At 34.6% G+C, this 23,085-nt stretch overlaps 1 protein-coding gene and 1 long non-coding RNA gene across 2 annotated transcripts in view; one reads left to right on the forward strand and one right to left on the reverse strand.

Moving 5' to 3' along the window:
- PIK3CB (phosphatidylinositol-4,5-bisphosphate 3-kinase catalytic subunit beta) overlaps positions 1-23,085 on the reverse strand; it is a gene marked incomplete at its 5' end in the record, with an annotated part of 87,526 nt that overhangs the window by 56,992 nt on the left and 7,449 nt on the right. Inside the window, 4 exon segments of the mRNA XM_079155013.1 lie at positions 10,553-10,630; positions 11,459-11,629; positions 13,818-13,997; positions 19,112-19,335. Of these exon segments, the coding sequence (XP_079011139.1) occupies positions 10,553-10,630; positions 11,459-11,629; positions 13,818-13,997; positions 19,112-19,335 (653 nt within the window).
- Positions 1-23,085, forward strand: part of LOC306670324 — a 49,804-nt gene that overhangs the window by 9,850 nt on the left and 16,869 nt on the right. The window lies entirely within an intron of this gene.

Below are 23,085 nucleotides of genomic sequence, written 5' to 3' on the forward strand. Positions count from 1 at the left end.
AGGGCCAAATATGGAGCCCACCTCAAGTAATTAATAAGATCAAGAAGGATCTTACTACATACATACTTACTAGGAAACTTGCTAATGATGGTTTTTAATTTGTTGTCCGTTAAATGTTCTCCTTTTTTAAAAATGCAAAACTATGTATTGTGTGTTGAGAGAAAGATGTAGAGAGGGGGAGAGAGAGACATCACCTCAAATCATCTGTGAAATGTTATTAAGTAAATCATAAATAAATAAAACACATAAAATACATTTTGTATTTGTTGTGTGGGGGTTGAAAAATAGGAATTTCAGGATAAAAATAGTATTTCTTCTTCCTAGTGACCTTATAGATGTATGAATTTGTCACCTGAAATATATGGAATTTAAATATAGTATTTTCAGAAAATTACAAGTTAAAACAAATAGTTTTCAAAGTTGTGGTGATAAAGACAAGCTATTTAAAATAAATTGCTGGTCTGGGGCTATAGCTCAGTGGCAGAGCACTTGCCTAGCATGTGTGAGGTACTGGGTTTAATCCTCAGCACTGCATAAAAATAAACAAATAAAATAAAGGCATTCTGTCCTTCTACAACTACAAAAGGCTTAAAAATAAATAAATAAATAAAATAAATTGCTTAGTATGTTTTGTTGTTTGACAAACTTCGAGAAATAACAAGTACCCATCATATAAGTTCTAAATAAATATTAGCTAATAATATTTGGAAAATTATACTAAACTAAAAAATGCTACTTATTTACATTGACAAATTTCTGGCAAAATTCAGAGATAGGGGATAAAGTAGTATTATGGATAAGCTGACTATAAAGCTTTAAAAAAAAGAAAACAAAAGAAAAGAAAGAAACCTGAAGTACAAAGGGCTAGAAAAGGCCTATACTGTCTGTGAAGAACCACAGCAAAGGATGTGACCTGTTAAAAAATAAACAGTATAACCTGGGTTTAGTAACGATTAAAAAAATAAATAAATAAATAATAACCAGTATAACTTGGGTTTGGTAACAGAAAAGAAAAAAGAAAGAACTTGCATATTCTGAAAAATTTACTGGAAAAATGAGATCACTCTTTAAGAGTCAAATTGTGAATACTGAGACCAAGGAATTAAGACTAATTTTGCTTTGGAAATCTCCAAGTAATTCACTAAAAAGATTTGATAAATACTTAAAAATAAATAAGAATAGAAAAAATGATCTACATTTACAATGAAATAATTAAAATTTTGTTTTCTGAACTTAGAATCTCCCAGGATAACAAGCATTAAGAAGTTTTTGTTTGGGGGCTGGGATGTAGCTCAGTGGTAAAGTACTTGCCTAGCATGTGCAAGGCCCTCGGTTCTATGCCCAGTATTTTTTTTTTAATTATTTTTGGAAAAGGAAAAGGAAAATCTATTCTCTAAACTTATACAACATGAATTTTTCAGTCTCCTGAAAAGTCAAGAATTTTAAAGTACCATCATGCTTCATACAGTCATGCGTTTTATTATCCAACTTCAGTAAACTACCAATCAGACACTTTTTCACAAGCCCTACAACATTAGGAGAGCAAGAGAAGTAGGTTTCATCATGCAAAGGACTTGCCACTGTGCTACAATAGGTAGGTGCCAGCCAACACACAAGCTGAGTTCCTATACTCACCAATTAAAAATGTTCTGTGTTGGGCAAGATAGGAATTTTTTTCACAACATCAACACCTTAATTTCCTCTTGTTCCACAATATGGCCAAAATCCACTACATTTTTGCCTTTAGATATTAGACACAAAAAAAATCAGTAGCATAAATAAGCTGAATTCCCATGTTTTCATTAAGTATAAAGTATACTTCATAAAGTATAGCTTTGCATCCTTAACCACTTGTAAAACAGGAAAATTGTTTCTTCTACACTGATACTTCAGACACCAAATGTGTTTTTTCCCCACACCAACCAATTCTTTGGACATCAACTGGGTCTGTCCTACAATTCAATTCTGATACTAATTACTTAGAATTAGTGCAGTCCCCACATGTTCCACAGGACTGCCCCCCACTTCAGATACCAAGTACAAATCCCAGCTGGGTGTGGTGACACACATCTGTAATCACAGCGGCTCGGAAGGCTAAGGCAGGAAGATGGCAAGTTCAAAGCAAGTCTCAGCAATTTAGTAATGCCTGGTCTCAAAAAAAAAAAGGGGCTGGAAGTGTGGCTCAGTGGTTAAGCATCCCTGGGTTCAATTCCCCAGTACCAAAAAGAATAAAAAGACCAAATGCAAGTCCCAGATCATCATCACTACTTCTGTTCAACTGATCATCAATTAGAGTTCCCATAATCCCCTCATATTCAATAATGGAGTCCAATGGCTTACAAAACTCAGGGGAAACACAATTAATTACCAGTTTATAATGGATATTAGAAAGCACAGAAATGAACAGCCAGATGAGAAGTTACCAAGCACAGAAACTTCTGTTCCCAAGGAGCTTGGATATTCCCTTCTCTCAGCATATGGATGTATGTATCAACCCAGAAACCCTTCGAACCCCACTGATTATAAGTTCCATTTTAGTTGTGGCTCATTAAGTCATAGGTCACTTGTGAGTAAGTTCATCTCTAGCCTCTCTTGACCTGTGGATAAGGAGGTGAGGCTGAAAGTTCCAGTCCTTTAACTACAAGGTACATATCTCTGGTAACCAATGGCCCATTTCAAAAGCTATGTAGGTTTTTTTTTTTGCCACCATCATCTCCTATACATATATATGCATATTTAAAATATTCCTATTGGCAAGGCATGGTGGTATACACCTGTAGTCCTAGCAACTTGGGAGGCTGAGGCAAGAGGATCACAACTCAATGAGGCACTGTCTCAAAATAAAGAATAAAAAGGGCTGGTGATGAGGCTCAGTGGAATAGTATCTCTTATGGTTTAGATGTGAGGTGTCCCTCAAAAGCTCATGTGTGAAACAATGCAAGAATGTTTAAAGCTGAATACTTAGGTTATTAACCCAATCAGTAAATAAATCCCCTGATAGGGCTTAACTGAGAGGCAAGTAGGGTGTGGCTGGAGGAGGTGGGTCCCTGGGGGCATGCCTTTGGGGTTTATATTTAGTCCTTGTTGAGCAACCCCCCCACCCCCTCCCATGTCCCTAGCTGCTTTCCTCTGCCATACAATTCTATCATTACGTTATGCTTCATCTCGGGCCCTGAGAAATGGAATCACCATCTATGGACTGAGACTTCTGAAACTGTGAGCCCACAAATAACCTTTTCCTCCTAAAACTGTTCTTTTCAGGTCTTTTAGTCATACCAGGGAAAAAGCTGACTAAAACAGTACCCTTGGTACAATCTCCAGTACTAGAACAAAACAAAAAACACTCTTTATCACTACTCAGATTTGAAGGATTTTCTTAGAAGCTCTTGTGTCATGACATGTAATTTGGGATTACACATAATATTATTTTTAAAAATAAAAAATAAAAAAGTTGATGTGGTGGCATACGCCTGTAATACCAGTGGCTCAAAATGCTGAGACAGGAGGATCTCAAAGTTCAAAGCCAGCCTCAGCAAAGCAACTCAGTGAGACTCTGTCTCTAAATAAATTACAAAATAGGGTGGGGATGTGGCTTGGTGGTTGAGTGCCCCTGAGTTCAATCCCCAGTACCAAAATAAATAAATAAATAAATACATAAAAGATGCTCCTATCACTGAAGAAATTAACAAGGGTTTTTAGAAGCTCTGTTCCAAAGACCAAATGTATCTTTCTTACTATGTCACAATGTATAAAAATGTAGATTTGTTCTAACACATGGGAGGAATGCTTTGTGACCTTTAAGTATATAAAGATGTTAGAGACCATTACATTAAATGTATTGACTCACTACATAAACATTACTTGGTGTTTGGGCACTGAAATAAGAAGATAAAAAGATGAAGATACAATTTCCTCAGCATATACATTTTAATAGGTAAGGCCTACTAAAACCTGTAAAACTGGACTTGAAGTAGGATGATGTGAAACAATATATCTACGTTTATCATGTTTGAGATGCACTGGATTCTTGAAGTTGTATGCTTACATCTTTGCCAACATGGAAAGTAATGTGATTTTTTTTCCTTTAAATACTTTTTTTTTAAAAATTATACTCTTTTTCTTGTTTCTGAAATTTAGACTACACATACGTTCGACCTTCTGGTATTATGCCCCAGGTCCTTGAAGTTTTATAAAATTTTTCCTACCATTCATATTTTTCTGTTGTTAAAATTAGACAAAATCTATCGATTAATCTTTAAATTCTCTAACATTTTCCTTTCTTGTTATCATTCTGTTGAGTCTATTCAGTAAGATTTTTTAAAAATTTTCAGTTATTGTATTTTTCAGTTCTAAATTTTCCATCTGATGCCTCCTCATAGCTTCTAAAATCTCGAATGAGATTTTCTTCCTTACCATACTCCTTTCTAGCATGTTTACCCTTAGTTGTTAGTACATAATTAAAATAACTGTTTTAAGGTCTCTGTGAGAGAATTCCAACATCTGAATTATCTCAGCACTGACATCTGTTAACTATCACTGTCCGTGTAACTTAAGATTTTCCTGCTTCTTTATATACCAAATAATTCTGAATTGTGTTCCAAACATTCTGACTCTTAAACTGAGACTCTGGGTCTTATTTACATCCTATGAAGTTTTTGTTTGTGTACTAGTGACTGAATTCAGGGGTACAATACGTACGACTGGGCTACATCCCCAGATCTTTTTGCTTTTTAATTCTGAGACAGGGTTTTGCTCAATTGCTTAGTCTTGTTAAATTGCTAAGGCTGGCTTTAAACTTACAATCCTCCTGCCTCAGCCTACTGAGTCACTGTGATAAACTCAGAAATAAGCTTATCTGCATAAATAACTTTAAAAGGCTGCTTTCTCAAGCTTCTCTCACTCTGCAATCTTCCAAGTACTCTTTAGTAACCTCAGGCTTCCCTTTACTTGTCACCCAAACAGAAAGCTAAGGCCTTATTCATGGACAATTCCTACAAACTATGTTGAACACTGGAAAAACAGAAAGAAGAGAGGCAAAACAAGCCAATAAGGATTTACTCCTTTCTCTTGGGACTAAAACTCCTCTACTGGAGAGGAAAATTCAACTCTGATTTTTAGGCGCCTGCCTGTTCCCATTACTGCCACTGCTGTCCTTGCTACCACTATTGCTGCTACCACAGTACTGCTTGGAGATCAGGACAAATGAGAACAGAGAAAAGAAAAATAAACAACAAAAAAAGGAAATCACTGCACTCTCTGAAATTAAAAGACTCCTTCCCGACTAGAGCATGTAACTATATAGTTTCTCCTTGTGCTCTGTTTGCACTAATGCCAACTTCTAGATTGTGGGCAACACAGAGTTCAGACTTCTGCCGAATATTAAGATGTATACATTAATGATGAAATACCACAAGACTGGGAAAACACTGACCAGGAAGTCCTACGCTACAGAATTCCAACCACTCTCACAGGCCTGGAAGACATTCAAATGCCAGGGAGGCAGTGGTGAATCATCACAGAACACCTAGAATTTTCATTTCAGATTTCATACAGAGTCGTGGGCCCTGTGTGATCTCTGAGCCTATAAGATATGATGGATTAGAGTCCTGTGATGGATTTATATTATAAGCTATAATTGATTTTAAAGAAAAGAAGTTATTGTCAGTGAGAATGGCATATTAGGTAAACCCTTTTAGAGAGACTAGGGTTTTCCTGACAAGAGATTCAAAGCATGAAAAAGATTCAATACCTGAGAAATCCTTTTTCTGGATTTAACATCACACAGGACCACAGGGCAAGGACCTAAGAGCAGTTTCTAGTAAAGAGAGCTACTCCCAACTAAGAGCCAGCAAGGGAACGGGGCCCTTAATTTGACAACCATGAGGAACAGAATTTGGCCAACAACTTGAATCTGTTTAAAAGCAGATTTCTTTTCCAGAGCCTTCAGAAAGAAATGCAGCCTTACTGTACACAATACCTGAATCATAATCCAACATCTGGATTATACCCTTGTAAAAGCATAAAACAGAAGATCTAGACACTCAATGCTTGGTAAGCTTATAAATGGTGGTCTAAATTGCTAGATTTGTGATTATCTATTACACAGCAATAGACTAATATAATGGGCTATTAACGAACTTTATGCCAAAAATGCAACAAGTTAAACAAACATTACCTGGAAAACAAAAATCATCAAAACTGACACAAAATAAATAGATAATATGACTACTACCTATTCACTAAGGAAATTAAAAGTTTTGTCACAAAGACAACTCAAGGCTCAGATAATTTGGAGTAAATCCTATCAAACCATTTAAGAAATAAATAATACCAATCTTCTATAAACTTGTACAAAAAATGGAGGAGGGGACGGATTTTCAATTCATTTATAAGGTCAATAATATCCTGATCAAAAATGAAAGAAAGACATTGTATGTAATGTACAGACTACTATTTCCCATGAACATAGATGAATATCCATAACAAAACATTAATAAATCAAATTAAGCAATATATTAAAAGCCTAATATATCTTTACCAAGTGAAGTTTATTTCAGAAATGCAAGACAAGTTTCAACTTTTGAAACTCAGATCAAGATTAAAATATAAAAACCTTATGATCTTAACAATAAATGCAGAAAACATATTTGAAAAAGTGTAATATTCTTTCAGTATTAAAAAATCTCAGCAAACTAGGAGGAGAATTTCTTTAATAATCCTTTCCTTTATGATTAAGAACAAGACTGGGAGCACTGGCACACACTTCCCAACAACTCAGGAGGCTGAGGCAGGAGGATTGCTAAGTTTGGCCAGCCTCATCAACTTGGCAAGACCCTGTCTCAAAGCAAAAAATAAAAAGGGCTAGAGATGTAGCTCAGTAGGAGAACATCATTGGATTAAATCCTCAGTAATAAACAAACAAACAAATAAGTAAGATTAAGAACAAATGAGGATTGTGTACTATGATGATTAATTCTATGTGTCAATTTGATTACACCACAAGGTGCCCAGATATTTAGTCAAACATTATTCTGGGTGCTTCTGTTGAGATATCTGGTCAAATGTTACTCACTCCAGGCGTTTTAGATATGGTTAACATTTAAATCCAAAGATTGAGTAAAGCAGATTGCCCTCCCCAGTGTGGACTGGCCTCATTCAACTGGTTGAACTCATGACTAGAACAAAATGGATCTCCCTCTCCTGAGTAGAAGAGAATTTTTCCTGTCTGATTGTCTTGTGACTGGGACACTGGCTTTTTCTTGGTTTTCTGACTTTCAGACTGAGACTAGAACTAAACCATTAGCTCTCCTGGGTCTTCAGTTTGTTGATTTAGTCTGAAGATTTTGAGATGGTATTGTTCATTTCCATAATCATATAAGCCAATTCCTTATAATTACTATTTATGTATTTTCATTTTCATGTGATATATACCAATATATACATATATTATGTATATCCATGTCATAAACATATTATGTATGTCTATTCCATATATCTTTCTCCTATTGGCTCTGTTTCTCTGGAGAACACTGAGTAATTCATCTACTGTCATCATTTTTACTATTAAACATTGTACCTGAAGTCCTAGTGAGGGCATTAAGGAAAGAAAACAATTTGGAAAGAAAAATATAAAATTGCCACTTTTTTCCCCATACTTCTGTTTAACATTATACCAGAACACATAATTCATACAGCAAGGAGTATCATAAATGCATTGAACTTACTCAAATTCAGCTATATAATATCATGGGGGGAGATCTAGAGAGTTATATAGGGTAGGGTTGGGAAAACTACAATCAATAGTACATGTTATTAAGCCCAATATTTCTCTCTATAAATAGATAACCGCGAACAACTAATGCAGCTTGATAGGTGATAGAAACTGGTAGAAGGTATGAACAATGATTTTAGGTATTTTGCCAATGACAAAGAAAAAACTTCTTGAGAAAATAAAGAATGTAATGAAGTCTAATTGAGGAAGAAACTGAATAATAATAAATGATTATAGAAAGTACCAACTACAAAAGAATTAAAGAACTGATAAATTATCTTCAGGGCTAGAGATATAGTTGAAAGATTGAGTGCTTGCCTAGCATGTGCAAGGCCCTGGATTCAATCTCCTGCACCATTTAAAAATAAATAACTGATAAATTATCTTTAGAAGACAGACATGATAACCTACAATTTGAAAGAATAAGTAGGGGGCTGGGGATATAGCTCAGTTGGTAGAGTGCTTGCCTCACAAGCACAAGGCCCTGGGTTCAAATCCCCAGCACTGCAAAAAAAAAAAAAAAAAAAAAAGAACAAATAGGAACTACTACTTGTTACCCTATATATTACAGATCCATAGATAGAAATCAGTACATAAAAGCCTACTTATGTGTATATATATTATATTCCATGTGACTTAAAAATAAATTTGACTATGTGACTTCTGCCTGCAAGAATGAAATCCCCAGTTGGGTATTGTGCTGCATACCTATAATTTCAGCAACTCAGAAGACTGAGGCAGGAAGATCACAAGTTCTAGATCAACCTCAGCAACTTTGCAAGGACCTAAGCAACTTAGTGAGACACTGTCCCAAAATAAAAAAACAAAAGGACTGGGGATGAGATTCAGTGGTTAAGAATCCCTAGGTTCAATCCCTGGTACCAAAACCAAACAAACAAAATAGAATGAAATCCCCAAGGAACTCTACTGAATATTTTCTAATAGATAGGAATGTCCAACATGTATTAAACAGATTACAAAATAATGTGTATATGGAATCATTTGTTTGGTTTTTACCAAAGTAATCAACTAAAGAAATACAACTAAAACCTATGCAATTCCCACACCATGTGTTTACAGACATTTGTATAAACATGGAGGATACTCACAAGACTTATATGCCTTGTGATTTGAAATTAAGATTAGTACCTTTTTTTTTCTTAATCGTTTTCACTTTTTTCTACTTGTAGCAAACATGTTATAGTTTTGCAATTGAAAATAATTAATAAAGAAAATTTTAATTAAAAGAGAAAAATAATCAGGTGCAGAGGCTCGTGCCTGTAATCCCAATGACTTGGAAGGCTAAGGCAGGAGGATCCCAAGTTCAAAGTCAGCCTCAGCAACTTAGTAAGGCTCTAAGCAACTTAGCGAGACACTGTCCACAAAATAAAAAATGAAAAGGACTGAGGATGTGCTTCAGTGGTTAGGTGAGAGAAAGTTACCACTAAAATACAAAACAGGAAAATTGGCCATAAGCACATTCATTAAAAAGAAAAATTTGGCTGAGAACATAAGACCAAAGGAATGACAGCTACTCAAAGAACGTTTTTTATTATTTTTATATTTGGCACTGGGGATTTTATTGTAGGGGTGCTTAACATCTGAGCCACATACTCAGACCCCCATTTTTAAAATTTTTTTATCTTGAAACAATCTCACTAAATTGCTTAGGGCCTCACTAAGTTGCTGAGGTTGCTCTTAAACTTATGATCTTCCTGCCTTAGCCTCTCAAGTCACTAGAATTACATGCATGTGCCACCATGCCTGGCAAGAATCTTTTTAATTGTATATATTTAAGGTATACAACATAATGCCTTAATATACATATACATGTGATTACTATAGTCAAGTAAATGAACATATCCATCATTACACATAACACACTTAACTTTAAGTACTTTTATTAGGAGTACTTAAAATCTACACTTAGCAAATTTCCACTATACAATATTATTAACTATAGTCCTCATGTTGTACATTAGATGTCTAGAATTATTCATTCAAAATAACTGTTCCTTCTTGTAGCCTTTGACTTACATCTCTCCATTACCCCAACCCTACCCCTTAGTAAGAACCTTTCCACTCTCCCAAAGAATCTTTAATGTCCATATACAAAAAGCAAGTGACCAGTAATATTTGGCAAGGTGGCCCTGAATATCACCAAACATTTCAAACTAACTGAATCGTTTCCTTGGGTCATAAAACTCTTCTCTCAAATTTCTTGCCTAACAAAATAGGCAAACAAAATGCCTTTACCCTTTGAGGCTAAATGCCTTACAAGGTCTCATTTAATTGTATAGGATTGTGCAATAAAGTCCCCATGCTTTAACAACTTGGTGTCTTTAATGTAATATCATCCATTGTCCCCAGGAAATGGTTATTATGGTTCCTCTGTGCTCAGGCAAGTTTAAAGGAGAAAAAATAACACTGAGTGAAGAGGCTGAATGCAGCTATAGGCAAGGATGATAGAACAGTAAGCTTGCTTGCGATCTATAGTTTTAGTTCAAATTTTACTTGTTGAATTCCTGCTATAAAAATAATGTATTTTATATAACGGAAAAATGGTATCAGCCTTTCCAGGAGATCTTCAACTATTCTAAGAATGCTTTAAAACAAACAAACAAAAATACTCAATAGTTTTGCAAAATATTGCCATATTCTATCTCATGTAAATGATGGATATGGGTGAAGTTTAATCTCCACTATGACACTATGGAGCACATGAGTGAATTATTCAAATAATAGAGCACATGGCAAATTCAAATCTTAAGAAGTACTCACTTTTACAGTTTCTTCTGTGTTAAGTTTATTTCCCTTAACCAAGACAATTTGAAAAGGGTTGTTATTGTCCCACACATGCTGTAAAAGAATGAAATAAATATAGAGCTATTTTAAAGAGAGAAATTAAGATTCTACAACAATGAAGTAATCTATAAGTTCTCATGTCTATTGCCAAAATTATGAAAACAGGGCTCTGAACTAACAACAAAAAATCACATATATTAAATTAAGCATTGTAATCACTAGCACTTGATTTCAGGGCAAATGTTTCGCCATACAACATATTCTACTACTGTGAGATCTCACTAAAATAAAAAGCATAACAAGCAGTATTAAAAATTCTGGATAAACTGACCATTTACTTTAATACAGAGATATATCATCAAGGAGCAATTAAATATCGATTTGTAAAGACTGAGTGATGAAAATGTTAATGATTCAAATGCACCCACACATGTTCTGAAGAAATAAGTGCCTTTGATGCATGTTTAATACTGAAAGAATTCAATATTAAGAACACAGGGAAATCATACCAAAAATACTACTTCGGTTAAATTGATAAAAATTGCATATACTGGTAATTCTAATGTTTCTGTACATCCAACTTTTCTACTAGAAAAATCATTTAAGTTCTATGTTTAACATCCAATCTCTAATTTGATGGCACTTTTTTGGGCAAGGGCACAAAAATATAAATGGCACATTTACATTTATTTGTAGCTTAAGCAAGAAAAATAATAGCTAGAAAGTTAATTTTAAGTAACTGGTAATGAGTTTTTGGCAAACGTGCCTAAGTTTTCACAGAAGGAGAAGTGAGGAAAGGAAATATGTGTGAGACATAGATATAACTTAACAAAAAAATCACATGCCTTTTGGGGTTACCAAAGGTTCACACATGAAACTTACAGAAATAATTCGTGTTTTCTTTGGTGGTAAGGGAAGGGGAAGGTTAGATGAATTCCGATTTATGGCAGCCTCTATGGCAATCATTTCCTGTTCATACATTTTCTTTATCTTACTGCATTCCACAAGTATAAAATGGGGTAAGGTCCTGTTCATTACACAGTTCCGGATATACTACGATAGCAAGAAAGAAAAAGGTGTGGATTTTCAGACAAATACTTAAAACAGACTAAATTAATTTCAGTCAGGCATGGTGATGCATGCCTGTAATCCCAGCAATACAGGAGGATCCAAGGCTGGGGTCAGTCTCAGAAACTTAGTAAGACCCTGTCTCAAAATAAAAAATTAAAAGGTTTGGGGAAGTAGCTCAGTGATAAGCACCACTGGGTTCATTGCCTAGTATTCCCCAACCCTACAAAAAAAGGAAAAACTCATTTGAGCAACATCATACCATGTGCACTGTAAAAGCACATTTTAACAGCTCAATATTAACATGATAATTTAACATCACAACCCATAAAACAGTTACCCTTATAATCCTCACAACATTCATCCAGAGAGATTATTAATAATCTATTATTAATAGCTTAAAAAATGAAACTCAGAAGGGTTAGGTTACACACCTATTATCTTTAAGACCTGGATTTAAATCCACTTATCTAAAGTCAAAGTCATATTTAAGCCAGTCGGCTAGGAAAGGTGAAAATGTGATTCACATGTGGCAGATTCATATTTTCCTGTGCATTCCTGAGGTTCTATGTGAACCTTTTTCAGCACAGGGTTCTAGGAGAGCATTTTTTGCTGTCTCCCCAGCCAGAAAACAAACAAAACAAAATTTATTAGTCATTCCATCCTAAAATCTATCTTATTACCATGAAGACAGGGGATTCTTCAAAGGCATTTTAAAAAGAGGTGATTATTCATATTAACAAAGATTCCTAACAAACAAACAGGAATCCAATGTATTCCTCAAGAGAATAAATTTCCTATATAGCTTCAAAGCGTGATTCAATGTATTGTATTCTATCTAGAAAGTTATTTTTAAAATAACTTTAATGGATGGTACTTGAATGACAGCAGAACACAAAGATAATTCAGTTCTTCTCTCTTGCCCACCAAGCACTTGTCTTCTTCCTCCTTCTCATGGTTGAATCACTTACTATCAGAATGTCTCAGCTCCCAAAGCTATTCACACAAGTTAAAACTGCTCTTACATCTTCTACCTGCTAAACTACAAAAATTAAGGGCATGCCAGAAACCCGACAAAGCATAAAATTCAGTTGCCTGCTAATAAATTTCAGCTATCATTCTCGGACATCATTTTATATTTTGCATGTTTATATCCCCTTGTATAAAACAAAATAGCAATATAACAAAAGAACAGAATTCAAATCCTGTTACTGTTGACCTCCAATTTGGAACTAGTTCTATTATTCCTTACATAATAACCATTTTTCAGTCTATAAATGTAATTTCAATGAAAATATCTCTAAGTTCCTTGAAGACAAAGCCAGGAAACAAAACCTGTGGGGAAAGGGACATTGTACTGAAACCTCTTATTTAAATTCCACTTTATTCCAAAAATAATCAGAGGCAATGTATTACCTTGCATAAAGTATATACTCAAATAACTCATGACTAAATGAAAATAAATACCTCAAAGATTGAGGAAGACATTTTAGGACTGAATGCATGCAAAATTCCTACTACAAATAGAAACAACAAAAAGGAGTAAGGAGATTATAGACATAAATATTACAGACTGAAATTTAAAAGTATGCTAATTCACAATAAAAAGTTGAAATGTTACTTCACTGGACAGGGAATGTAACTCAGTGGTAGAATGCATGTTTAACGTGCATAAAGCCCTGATTCAATCCCCAATACCCACCCCTAATTACTTTAAAAAATAAATAACAAGTTTTTAGCATTTTTATACAAATAAGTTTTTATATGATTCAATGACTGACCATTTAATCAACTTTGAATATATTTCAGCTCCCCTAAAATATTTCACATTTAAATCATGTTTATATGAGGAAATAGTAAACAACTACTCAAATTGTGCTAAGATTTCATAATGCTACAGGAAAACAATTATGATAGAACACCAACTGAAACAGTTGAAAAAGTTAAATGTAAACACGTTTAGATGCATATTAACATGTATATAATCATTATGTTAAAAATACATTACTACAAAAAAATGAAAAAAACTTGAGTACATTAACAATGATAATCTCAGCATAATTTTCTGTAGGTACCAAATGTTCCATGATAGGCACACATATTTACAATCAGAAATAAAAATTAAATACCTATACATATACTTTTTTGGTAAACTGGCAGTTAACACACATACCTGGAACTGAATTAGTGGATGATCACCAAATACATATTCTACTCTCCCACTGACTTGCAACACATAGTCATAGGGGCTAGATTCATCTTCCTTCCCATGAATAGTCAAACGTTTTTGGATTGCCAGTTCATTTATTTTGATAGGATTCATATCAGGAAACACTTGAAAGCTAAACACATCCTAAAAAAAGGGAAAGTAGAACAGGTAATTTAACATTTGTGCTGAAAAACCACAATTAACAATCATCATGTAATAATATGCACAAATGCACATAATATTTACATGTATACTTTTCCAGTAAATTTTCTTGAATTCTAAATATGTGCCAACGTAAAATTTGCTAAGATTTCTGATAATTTTCAAGTCATTTTACTACATACTGAGTGACACAGATCCCACAGATAAAATCAACATTTAACCTAAATTTTACCATCCGGTAATAGAAAACATGGATTTTCCAGTGAACATCATTCTTTTAAAAGTTACAAATCTATGCTGGGGACATAACTCTGTATTAGAGCAACCTGGGTTCAATCTCCAGGACTGCAAAACACAAGACCTCGATTTTTATATATATATAAATTTATATATATATATTATATAGATATATAGGTATGTGTGTGTATATATATATATATACATATATATACTTATGATTCCCTAATTCTATCTGTAGGCATACCCTATCAGAAATGCATAAAGCAATATTACTACATGCAACAGCAGTGTTAAACTTGATATGCCACAAGTGTCTGTTTTTATATGTGTTTATGAAAATTGAGGAAATCTGAGTAATGACTAGAACTTAAGGATAGATAGCAGGCAAAACAGAACTAAAAACAAAAAAAGAAAAGGTAAACCACATATTAGAAGAACACGTTTACAGCTCTGCTCCTCTCAGTTCTTCCCTTCCTACCTCTCTCTTATTCTTTTGAAATGGGGTCTCATTATGCTGCTAGGCTAGCCTTAGACTCCTAGGTTCAAGTGATCTTTCTGCCTCAGCCTCCTAAGATGCTGGGACTACAGGTGCCTACCATCACATCCAGCTTTTGCAGCACACATAAATGACAAAGAATAATGTACCCTCAAAAAATAAACTTCCATCAATATGAAAAACACAATCTAATTTTTTTAACTTAAAAAAAAGGAAACATAATAGAAATAAAAAATGTTTTGTTAAGTATGTGAAAGAGATTCATCCTCGTTAGTTATGGGGGAGACACAATCAAAACGACAGCGGATAGCTTATAATACATGCATATCGTGAAAATACACACATACGCTGCTTCAAAAATTTTTCTAGAGGTCTCTCTTAATCCACTGAAGTTAAATTCATGTATTCTAAAAGCATATTAATTAGTCAGGCACACAGGCGCACGCCCTTAATCCCAGCAGTTCAGGAGGTTGAGGCAGGAGGATTCCAAGTTCAAAGCCAGCCTCAGTAACTCAGTCAGAATTCAACTGGGCTAGTTTTTCCTGTATTTCAAGCAGTTCTTCAACATCACTTTTAATGACTTCATGAAAAACTTCCTCTTTAATAAAACTGCTAATTATACATGACAACTTGCATTTTATTATTCAATGCTTACAAACAGTTACAGAAGAGATACTAGACAACAAAGACAATAAATATGGGTGGGGACAGATACTCCTGTTTAGCAGGGAGAGATACAGTTCACCAGAGAATAGTTTTGACAACTGTGGTAATTCAGGTAACTACACAAGTGAGAAAAGAGTTTCAGTTTTCATGCTTTGTTGTTGCTCGAGTTTCTCCTCATTCTGACACTTTCTCTGGAATGCTCCCAGATACCATAGTCTACCTCCTTACATACTCTCCCACTCTCCTTACACAGCCCTCCCCACACAGAGGACTATTTCAAATTGCAGGTGCCCCTCCCTTTAGTGATACAATTATTTCATATCTTTAAGAAGCAAAAAACAAGGTTCAAAGTACTGCTCAGGTTTATCAGTATCCTTTACAAAATGTAACTACTGGAATTAAAAATAATGAGGGTTAGGTATACTCCTGTAATCCTAGCAATCTAGAGACTGAGGTACGAAGGATTTCAAGTTCCAGGTCAGTCCGAACTCAGTGAGACCCTGTCTCAAAGGGGGAAGAAAAGGCTAGGGATGTATTTCAGTGATAGAGGGCAAATATACGGGGGGGGGGGGGAGTAAATAAATAAAAAATAATGAGGGAAGAGCACTTGTCTAGTATATGGAATACCCTGGGTTTGATTCCCATCACTACAAAAAATAAGCTAATAAAATAAAAACAATGAATCTGTGATTTGATTCCCGGGACTCTCAGTAAAACTGAGACACAATAGGTCCATGGTTTTTATTTATCCTGCTTCCTAAGTGCCATGTACTAAGATTGGCTATTACTAACTATGAACCCATCTAAAATGTCTGGTGTTTCTCACAGAAATTACTGGCTAGCTTTCCCCCTACCAACACCCAAAATATATTTCTTCACCAAATGAACACCTTGTTACATTTCATCTCACTTTTAGTTTAGTCTTCCACACTTGTTGCTGTTCGTGAACTAGTGTTGGTTGTCAGCAATCGATGATAAAATGGCCAAATGAGAATTTTACATAAGTGGGAGGACTAGAGAATGCATATATAATGGATTAGGTTGCCAGGCATCTTTGAGATTGTGTCATGTATATTTTTTATGATAAAGTGTTAATTCATTTGTGAAATATAATTGGTATTAAATAATGGTTTGGGATTTTAATATACCCTTGGAAAAAATTTTTAATCTATAAATTCTATGTGACTTCTCAAAATTCTTTAATAACAATATTTTTACTGATCTATATAATCTAAAACTCTAGAAACTTGTGTTTTAACACCTTCAGGGAAATGTTTAGCCTAAAGAAAAGGAAAACAGAAAGACATGTTAGCTGTTATTTTAACTATCTGAATATCTGGCACATACAGGGAAGAAAAGGCCATGTGGATACTATACTGAGCAGGGCAAAAATCACAGAAAGCAAGACTGTGAACTTTTTAAATTTTTTAGTTCAAAATTTAAACACATGCTTGCCCACAATGTAAACATACTATTTGAGGAGGCAGGGGATGTACATCCCCTAGCACTGGATATATTGAGGCAGAGATACAAGATATCAGGGACAGTAAAAAGAATTATACAGAGTCTGACTAGACACTCTCTAAACTCCTTTTAACTTTTAAATTCTAAGAATGCTTGGAATCTAGTAAGAGTTTTCAATACCTTCATCTCTCTCCTAAGCTTAAAACACTTTCATATATACTTTACAACCAGAATCTTTATATTAAAATTTGGGATCCCAGTAGGCATTTGACCCATATGTAATGAAATTCAGTCTGACCTACACAGGAAAATTACCCTGAATCAGCGTCTCCAAGTTCAATTTTAGTCAGCTCTCAACAATAAACTTCCCTATTCCATTTTTTGCAGAAGTCCCTAAACAGTATTTTAAATTTGAGCCTGATACTAATTTATGATAATCAAATCCTTACTCAAAATGAACTTTAATCTCATTATATCTCAGGATAGAATAATAAATGTAGTTTTATCCTTGACAAACTTTCTTGGCTAGGAAAAACGCCTGAAGGCAAGATCCTTTTTTCACATCTGTCCTTACAAATACTTATTAAAATGTTGTCTAAAAGGAGAAATAACCAGACAACTGGTTAAATACTAGATAAAATCCTGATTCCCTCAGAGACCAACTATGAGACCTGGCATAAAATAGTATACTTCTTATTTCTCTTTTTCTTTTTTGGTATACCGGGGATTGAACCCAGGAGTGCTTAACAACTAAGCCAGATCCCCTGCACTTTTTTGTATTTTATTTAGAGACAGGTCTTGCTAAGTTCCTTAGGGACTCGATAACTTGCTGAGACTCTCTTTGAACTTGTGGTCCCCGTCTCAGTTTCCTGAGCCACTGGGATTGCAGCCGTGCACCACCATACCAGGTTTTTAGTTTCTTTACTACATAATGGTGAAGAAACAACACTTTATAAAAGGTTGTTGTGGGAACTGGAAAATATATGAAAAATACTTTACACAGGTATAAGTGCTCAATATGGAACAGCTACTATTATGGTTGTTGTTGTTTTTATGATTTTCATAAGAAATCAAGAACAAACATCCTTGCCTAATGCTGTGGCACATGCCTGTAATTTCAGTGACTCAGGAGACTGAGGCAGAAGGCCTGCAAGCTCAGTAATTCAGCAAGAGCCTAACTCAAAATAAAAAATGAAAAGCGTGGAGGATGTGGCTCAGTGTAGAGTGACCATGGTTCAACTTCCAGTACCAAAACAAAACAAAACAAACAGTAAACAAACAAAAATCTTTGAATTCCTACCTTAATCTAAGGTTAACCCCTTGATTACAGGGTGACTATACTTGATACACAAAGTAGTAGCACAATCTAGTTTATATAATTGCTATGAACATTCAAATATAGATTAATAGTATATATACTCTATTGTAATGCCAAATTTCATATCATCACTTGATTCACATAGTCACAGAATGCAAATATAAGAATATGAAACTCTTTGCTTCTTTTAAAAAATATCTTTTTTCCAGGCCTGTTGGCACATGCCTATAATCCAGCGGCTCAGAAGGCTGAGGTAGGCAAGTTCAAAGCCAGCCTCAGCAACTTAGGCCTTAAGCAACTGTCTCAAAATAAAAAATGAAAAGGACTGGGGATGTGGCTCAGTGGCTAAGTGCTCCTGGGTTAAATTCCTAGTACAAAAGAAAAAAAAAAAATCTCAAAATTTCTTTAAAATCATTTCATTTTCTTTCCAATCTCTTTAAAAAAAAAATGTAAAACTCAATTAAATGGTGCAGTTTCACCACTCTGTTCTAAACTACTATCCTACCACATCAAGAAATAATATGTGTGCAAAGGATGATACCTTACACAGTTATGCATAATTTTAAATACGCTCCCATCCTAAATATAAAGCTCTTCTTCATTCTCTTTTTTTTATTTGCAGTGCTGGGAATTGATCCCAGGGCCTCACACATGCCAAGCAAGCACTTTCCAACTGAGCCGCATCCCCAGCCCTAAAACTTTCCTTTGTAATAGTGCTTATTAAGCAAGCAAGAGACACTTCTAAGAATGGAGCAACATTCTGGTAAAAATTAGAGACTTATTACAAAATATTTCTTTTTTTTTTGCGGTGCTGGGGATTGAACCCAGGGCCTTGTGCTTGCGAGACAAGCACTCTACCAACTGAGCTATCTCCCCAGCCCCACAAAATATTTCTTAATAAAATGATACTACCTGACAATTTTCAAAATGAACAGCTACAATGAGCTTTCCTCCATAAAGTTTATCTTCCAAGTTTTCAAGGGTAGATGGCTCATGCTCCGGTGGATACGTTTGCTTCAGCCAGTCAATCCATGATAATCCCACAAGTGACTGAATCTTTTCTTCACTGAATTTGCGCATTTTTCTTCTAAATTCATTCACTTCGGGATCCTTTAAGGCATCAAATTCATGCAGACCTAAACATATTTTATAAAGTTTTCATTTCAGAAGGTAATAATAATAAAGAATACAAAATATTATCAACAAAAACTAAGATGTTTCTCTTTCCTCGAGCAGTTAAAACAAGGAAATACCATGAAAGATCAAAATATAATCCACATAAAATAATAATAATAATAAACTGGGTCCCTAAAGTATAGGAACTTAAAACCTTATAACAAAATGTAGGTTGGTTACCAGTTTCATAAAGATAATCACTGAAATTCATAATACACAATTTAAAACCACATATAAAAGATCTACAGTTTTCTTTATAAACCAATTAAATCACATTGATAACATTTGAAAAACGGCTAAAAATATGAAAACTGTTCCAACATTATATTAGAAGCCTAAAACTTGAGTTATTGTTTAACCTAAAATTTAGTAAACTATGGGGGTGGCTATGCATGCGTGGGGGGGTAGAAGACAAATAGAAAATCTCCATTCCTTCTTGTTGATTTTTCTCTGAACCTAAAATTGTTCTTAAAAAATAAAAATCTTTAAAAACAAACAGTATACTTAAATTTTACAGACTAAATTTTCAGGTCATTTTGATTTTTCAACAGTTATAGCATAATTAGTCAAAAATCCCATAAACATAAAATTCTTTATTGTATTTAATTCTGAATCACTTTTGCCATGAGAACAATAATATGACAATTTTTACATATACTCATGATTATTCAAGTAAACAATTCTAGAAATCTAAAATAATGAATCAACATATAGATTTTTATATATGAATTAATTTTTGCCTATCGGATTAGCAAACATTTCGAACTTTGATAATACCTTATGCTGGAAGGGGTAAAAAGAAACAAGCTGAATTCCCATGCACTTCTACTGAGAGACTAAATTACCATAAAATTTTCAGGAGGCAATTTGGTAATATATATTAGAAATTACAAAAACAGAGCTGGGGTATGCTCAAATAGAGTGCTTGCTTAGCATGTATAAGGCATGACTGATCCCCAGAAAAAGAAAGAAAGGGCGGAGGGAGAGACAGGGGAGGGAGGGAGGGAGGGAGAGACAGGGGAGGGGGGGAGGGAGGGAGGGGGGGAAGGAGGGAGAGAGGAAAGAAATTACAAAGCTATACATACATGCACACACATCCTTTGACCTCACAATTCCACCAACAGGTATTTCAACCTAAGACACTCAAGACCAACCATGAAAGCCAAATATGCTCCCTAAAACAATAAGATGCCCCACTTCTAGTTTGCCCACTACCAGCTTTCCCGCTGCTAACAATCTCCAAGCAGGCATTCCTGCAATCTTCCCTTTTTTTTTCCCTACTGAAAAATTTCCCCACTTTTCTGACTGCCTTTGAGTCTCTGCCAAATACAAATTCCTCAACTATAGCAAGCTATGAACAGTTTCTGTTCTCATTTGGATAGTCTGTTTTTTTTCCACAAACCTATAGATTTAATTGCATGAATATATGATGATATCTACACAAGAACATTCACTGTAGTTTTGTTTATAGTAATTTTTAAAGTAACCTAAAATCCACCATTAAACCTGCTTAATAGATCCCCAGTATTAAAAAAAGAAATAAGGAGGAAAACCTGTTTAAATAAATTAAGATAAATCCATATGCCATTATGCAGCAGTTCAGGTAATAAAAATAATAAAATAAAAGTTATGTGTTGTTAATAGATCCAGATTTTTGTGTGTGTGTGGGGGTATACCTGGGTATTGAACCCAAGGGTGCTTTACCCCTGAGCTACATCCCCTGTCCTTTTTATTTATTTGTTTGTTTGTTTTGGTTTGAGACAAGTTCTTGCTAAATTGCTTAGGACCTTGTTAAATCGCTGAGGCTGACCTTCAACTTGCAATTCTCCTGCCTCAGCCTCCAAGCTGCAGGGATTACAGGCATGCACCACCATGCCTGGCTAGCCCCACATACATTATATCCAAGAAGTAGGAAGAGAATGGATCCAGTAAGTCTCCTTACAAATTCTAAAGTAACATTATAGAATATGCCAAAATTTTTGTTTTGATATTTGAGATGACACTATTAATAGCATTTCAGAGTACTGGGAAGAGAAGCATAGAAAGGCAAATTGTTAACTTTTTATTCCATAAAACCAATCTACATACAATATTATTTGAATAAATGCAGGTAAGCAAAGTTTAGGGGGTTTTTTTGGTTGTTGCTATTTGTTGTACCAGAGACAGACAGAACCCAGGGGTGCTCTACCACTGAACTACATCCCCAGCCCTTTTTATTTTTTATTTTGAGACAGGGTATCACTAAGTTGCTGATGCTGATCTCAATTTAGAATCTTCTTCCAGAGTTGCTGAGATTACAGGCATGTGCCAGAGAGCCAGGCTTAGATAAGTAAAGGTTAGCTAGGCAATCTGCATTGTCTTTTTACTTTTGTCTATTAGAAATAATAATTTTATTTTAAAATTTTAAAAATATTAAAATACTAATAGTAGTATAAAATATAGAAAATAAATGTTTAAACTGAAAACGTAACAAGGTAAATCTTCAGGGTACCAGTGTGATTTTCTAGATGATTTTACTTTTGGAATAAAAATACATTACTCTAAAGTAGTAATGAACAGTCTATAATTTGTATAGACTAGATGAAACAATTTGAGCTTTTTTCCCAGTATTGCTAATATTCTTTTTTATTCACAGATAATATGTATTATAGGTAAGGAAAGGGAAATGAGTACTCAATAACATATACAACTAATAAAAACAAAACACTTAACTCCTTCTATCCACTACAAGCCTTACCTAACTGGCCTTCTAAATGTCTAACAACTCTGTTCACTTCTCTCATTCTTGCAGCCATTAACCTAATCCTAGCCATTATCATCTCTCCTTAGGTTAACTTTTCCACTAATTTCTCTATTCTAAGTCTTAATCCCTACAATCCACTCTCCATTTTACAATCTGAATAATCTTTCAAAAATGCAAATTTAATCCAGGCTTGTTGGCACACACCTGTAATCCCGGTTACTTGGAGACTTTGGTTTGATCACAAATTCAAGGCCAGCCTGGACAAACTAAGAGAGACCCTGTCTCAAAATAAACCCAAATAAATAAAAAGGGCTGAGGTGTAGCTCAGTGGTTTAAAAAAAAAAAAAAAAAAAAAAAAAAAAAAAAAAACCCTCTGGGTTCAATCCCCAGCATGATCAATTGATCATGTTACTTCCCCTACTGAAATTGAAGTGAGTTGCCTCTTCCATCTTCCCTACTTGTCCTTGCTGTTCCCCTTAAACTAATCAGTCAATACGTTTTATTCTTTGAATAGGACATCATTTACAAGTCATTCCCTTCTGCTGTTTCTTCCTTCAAATCCCTTCACCTGCCAAATTCTTCATTAGGCCTGAAGGTTCTGTTTAGTTTTATATCCACTAAGAGGCCATCTCTGACTTACTCAGTTGACTTAAGCATAGCAGTTCATACACTGCATTATAACTGTCTGCTTACCAATCCATTATTCCCCACTAGACAGTGAGCTCCAAGAAGGCTATATTGTCACCCCAGGTCACTGCTGTAGTTCCAATCATAAAAACAACATGTACTGTAGAACTGCAATTGTTACTGTTTGGGTAAATGTTTTTCAGTACATTATATATAAAGAATTCTATTCATAATTAACTTGTGAGAATCACTTGAAAAATACACCTTTCTTCAATATATCCCAGACTGATATCTTTGAGAATCTACTCTGTAAGAAAGCAATACACACTGAATTTGGGAA

This window comes from Sciurus vulgaris, assembly GCF_902686455.1.
Source record: "Sciurus vulgaris genome assembly, chromosome: 10".
NCBI classification, from domain to species: Eukaryota; Metazoa; Chordata; class Mammalia; order Rodentia; family Sciuridae; genus Sciurus; species Sciurus vulgaris.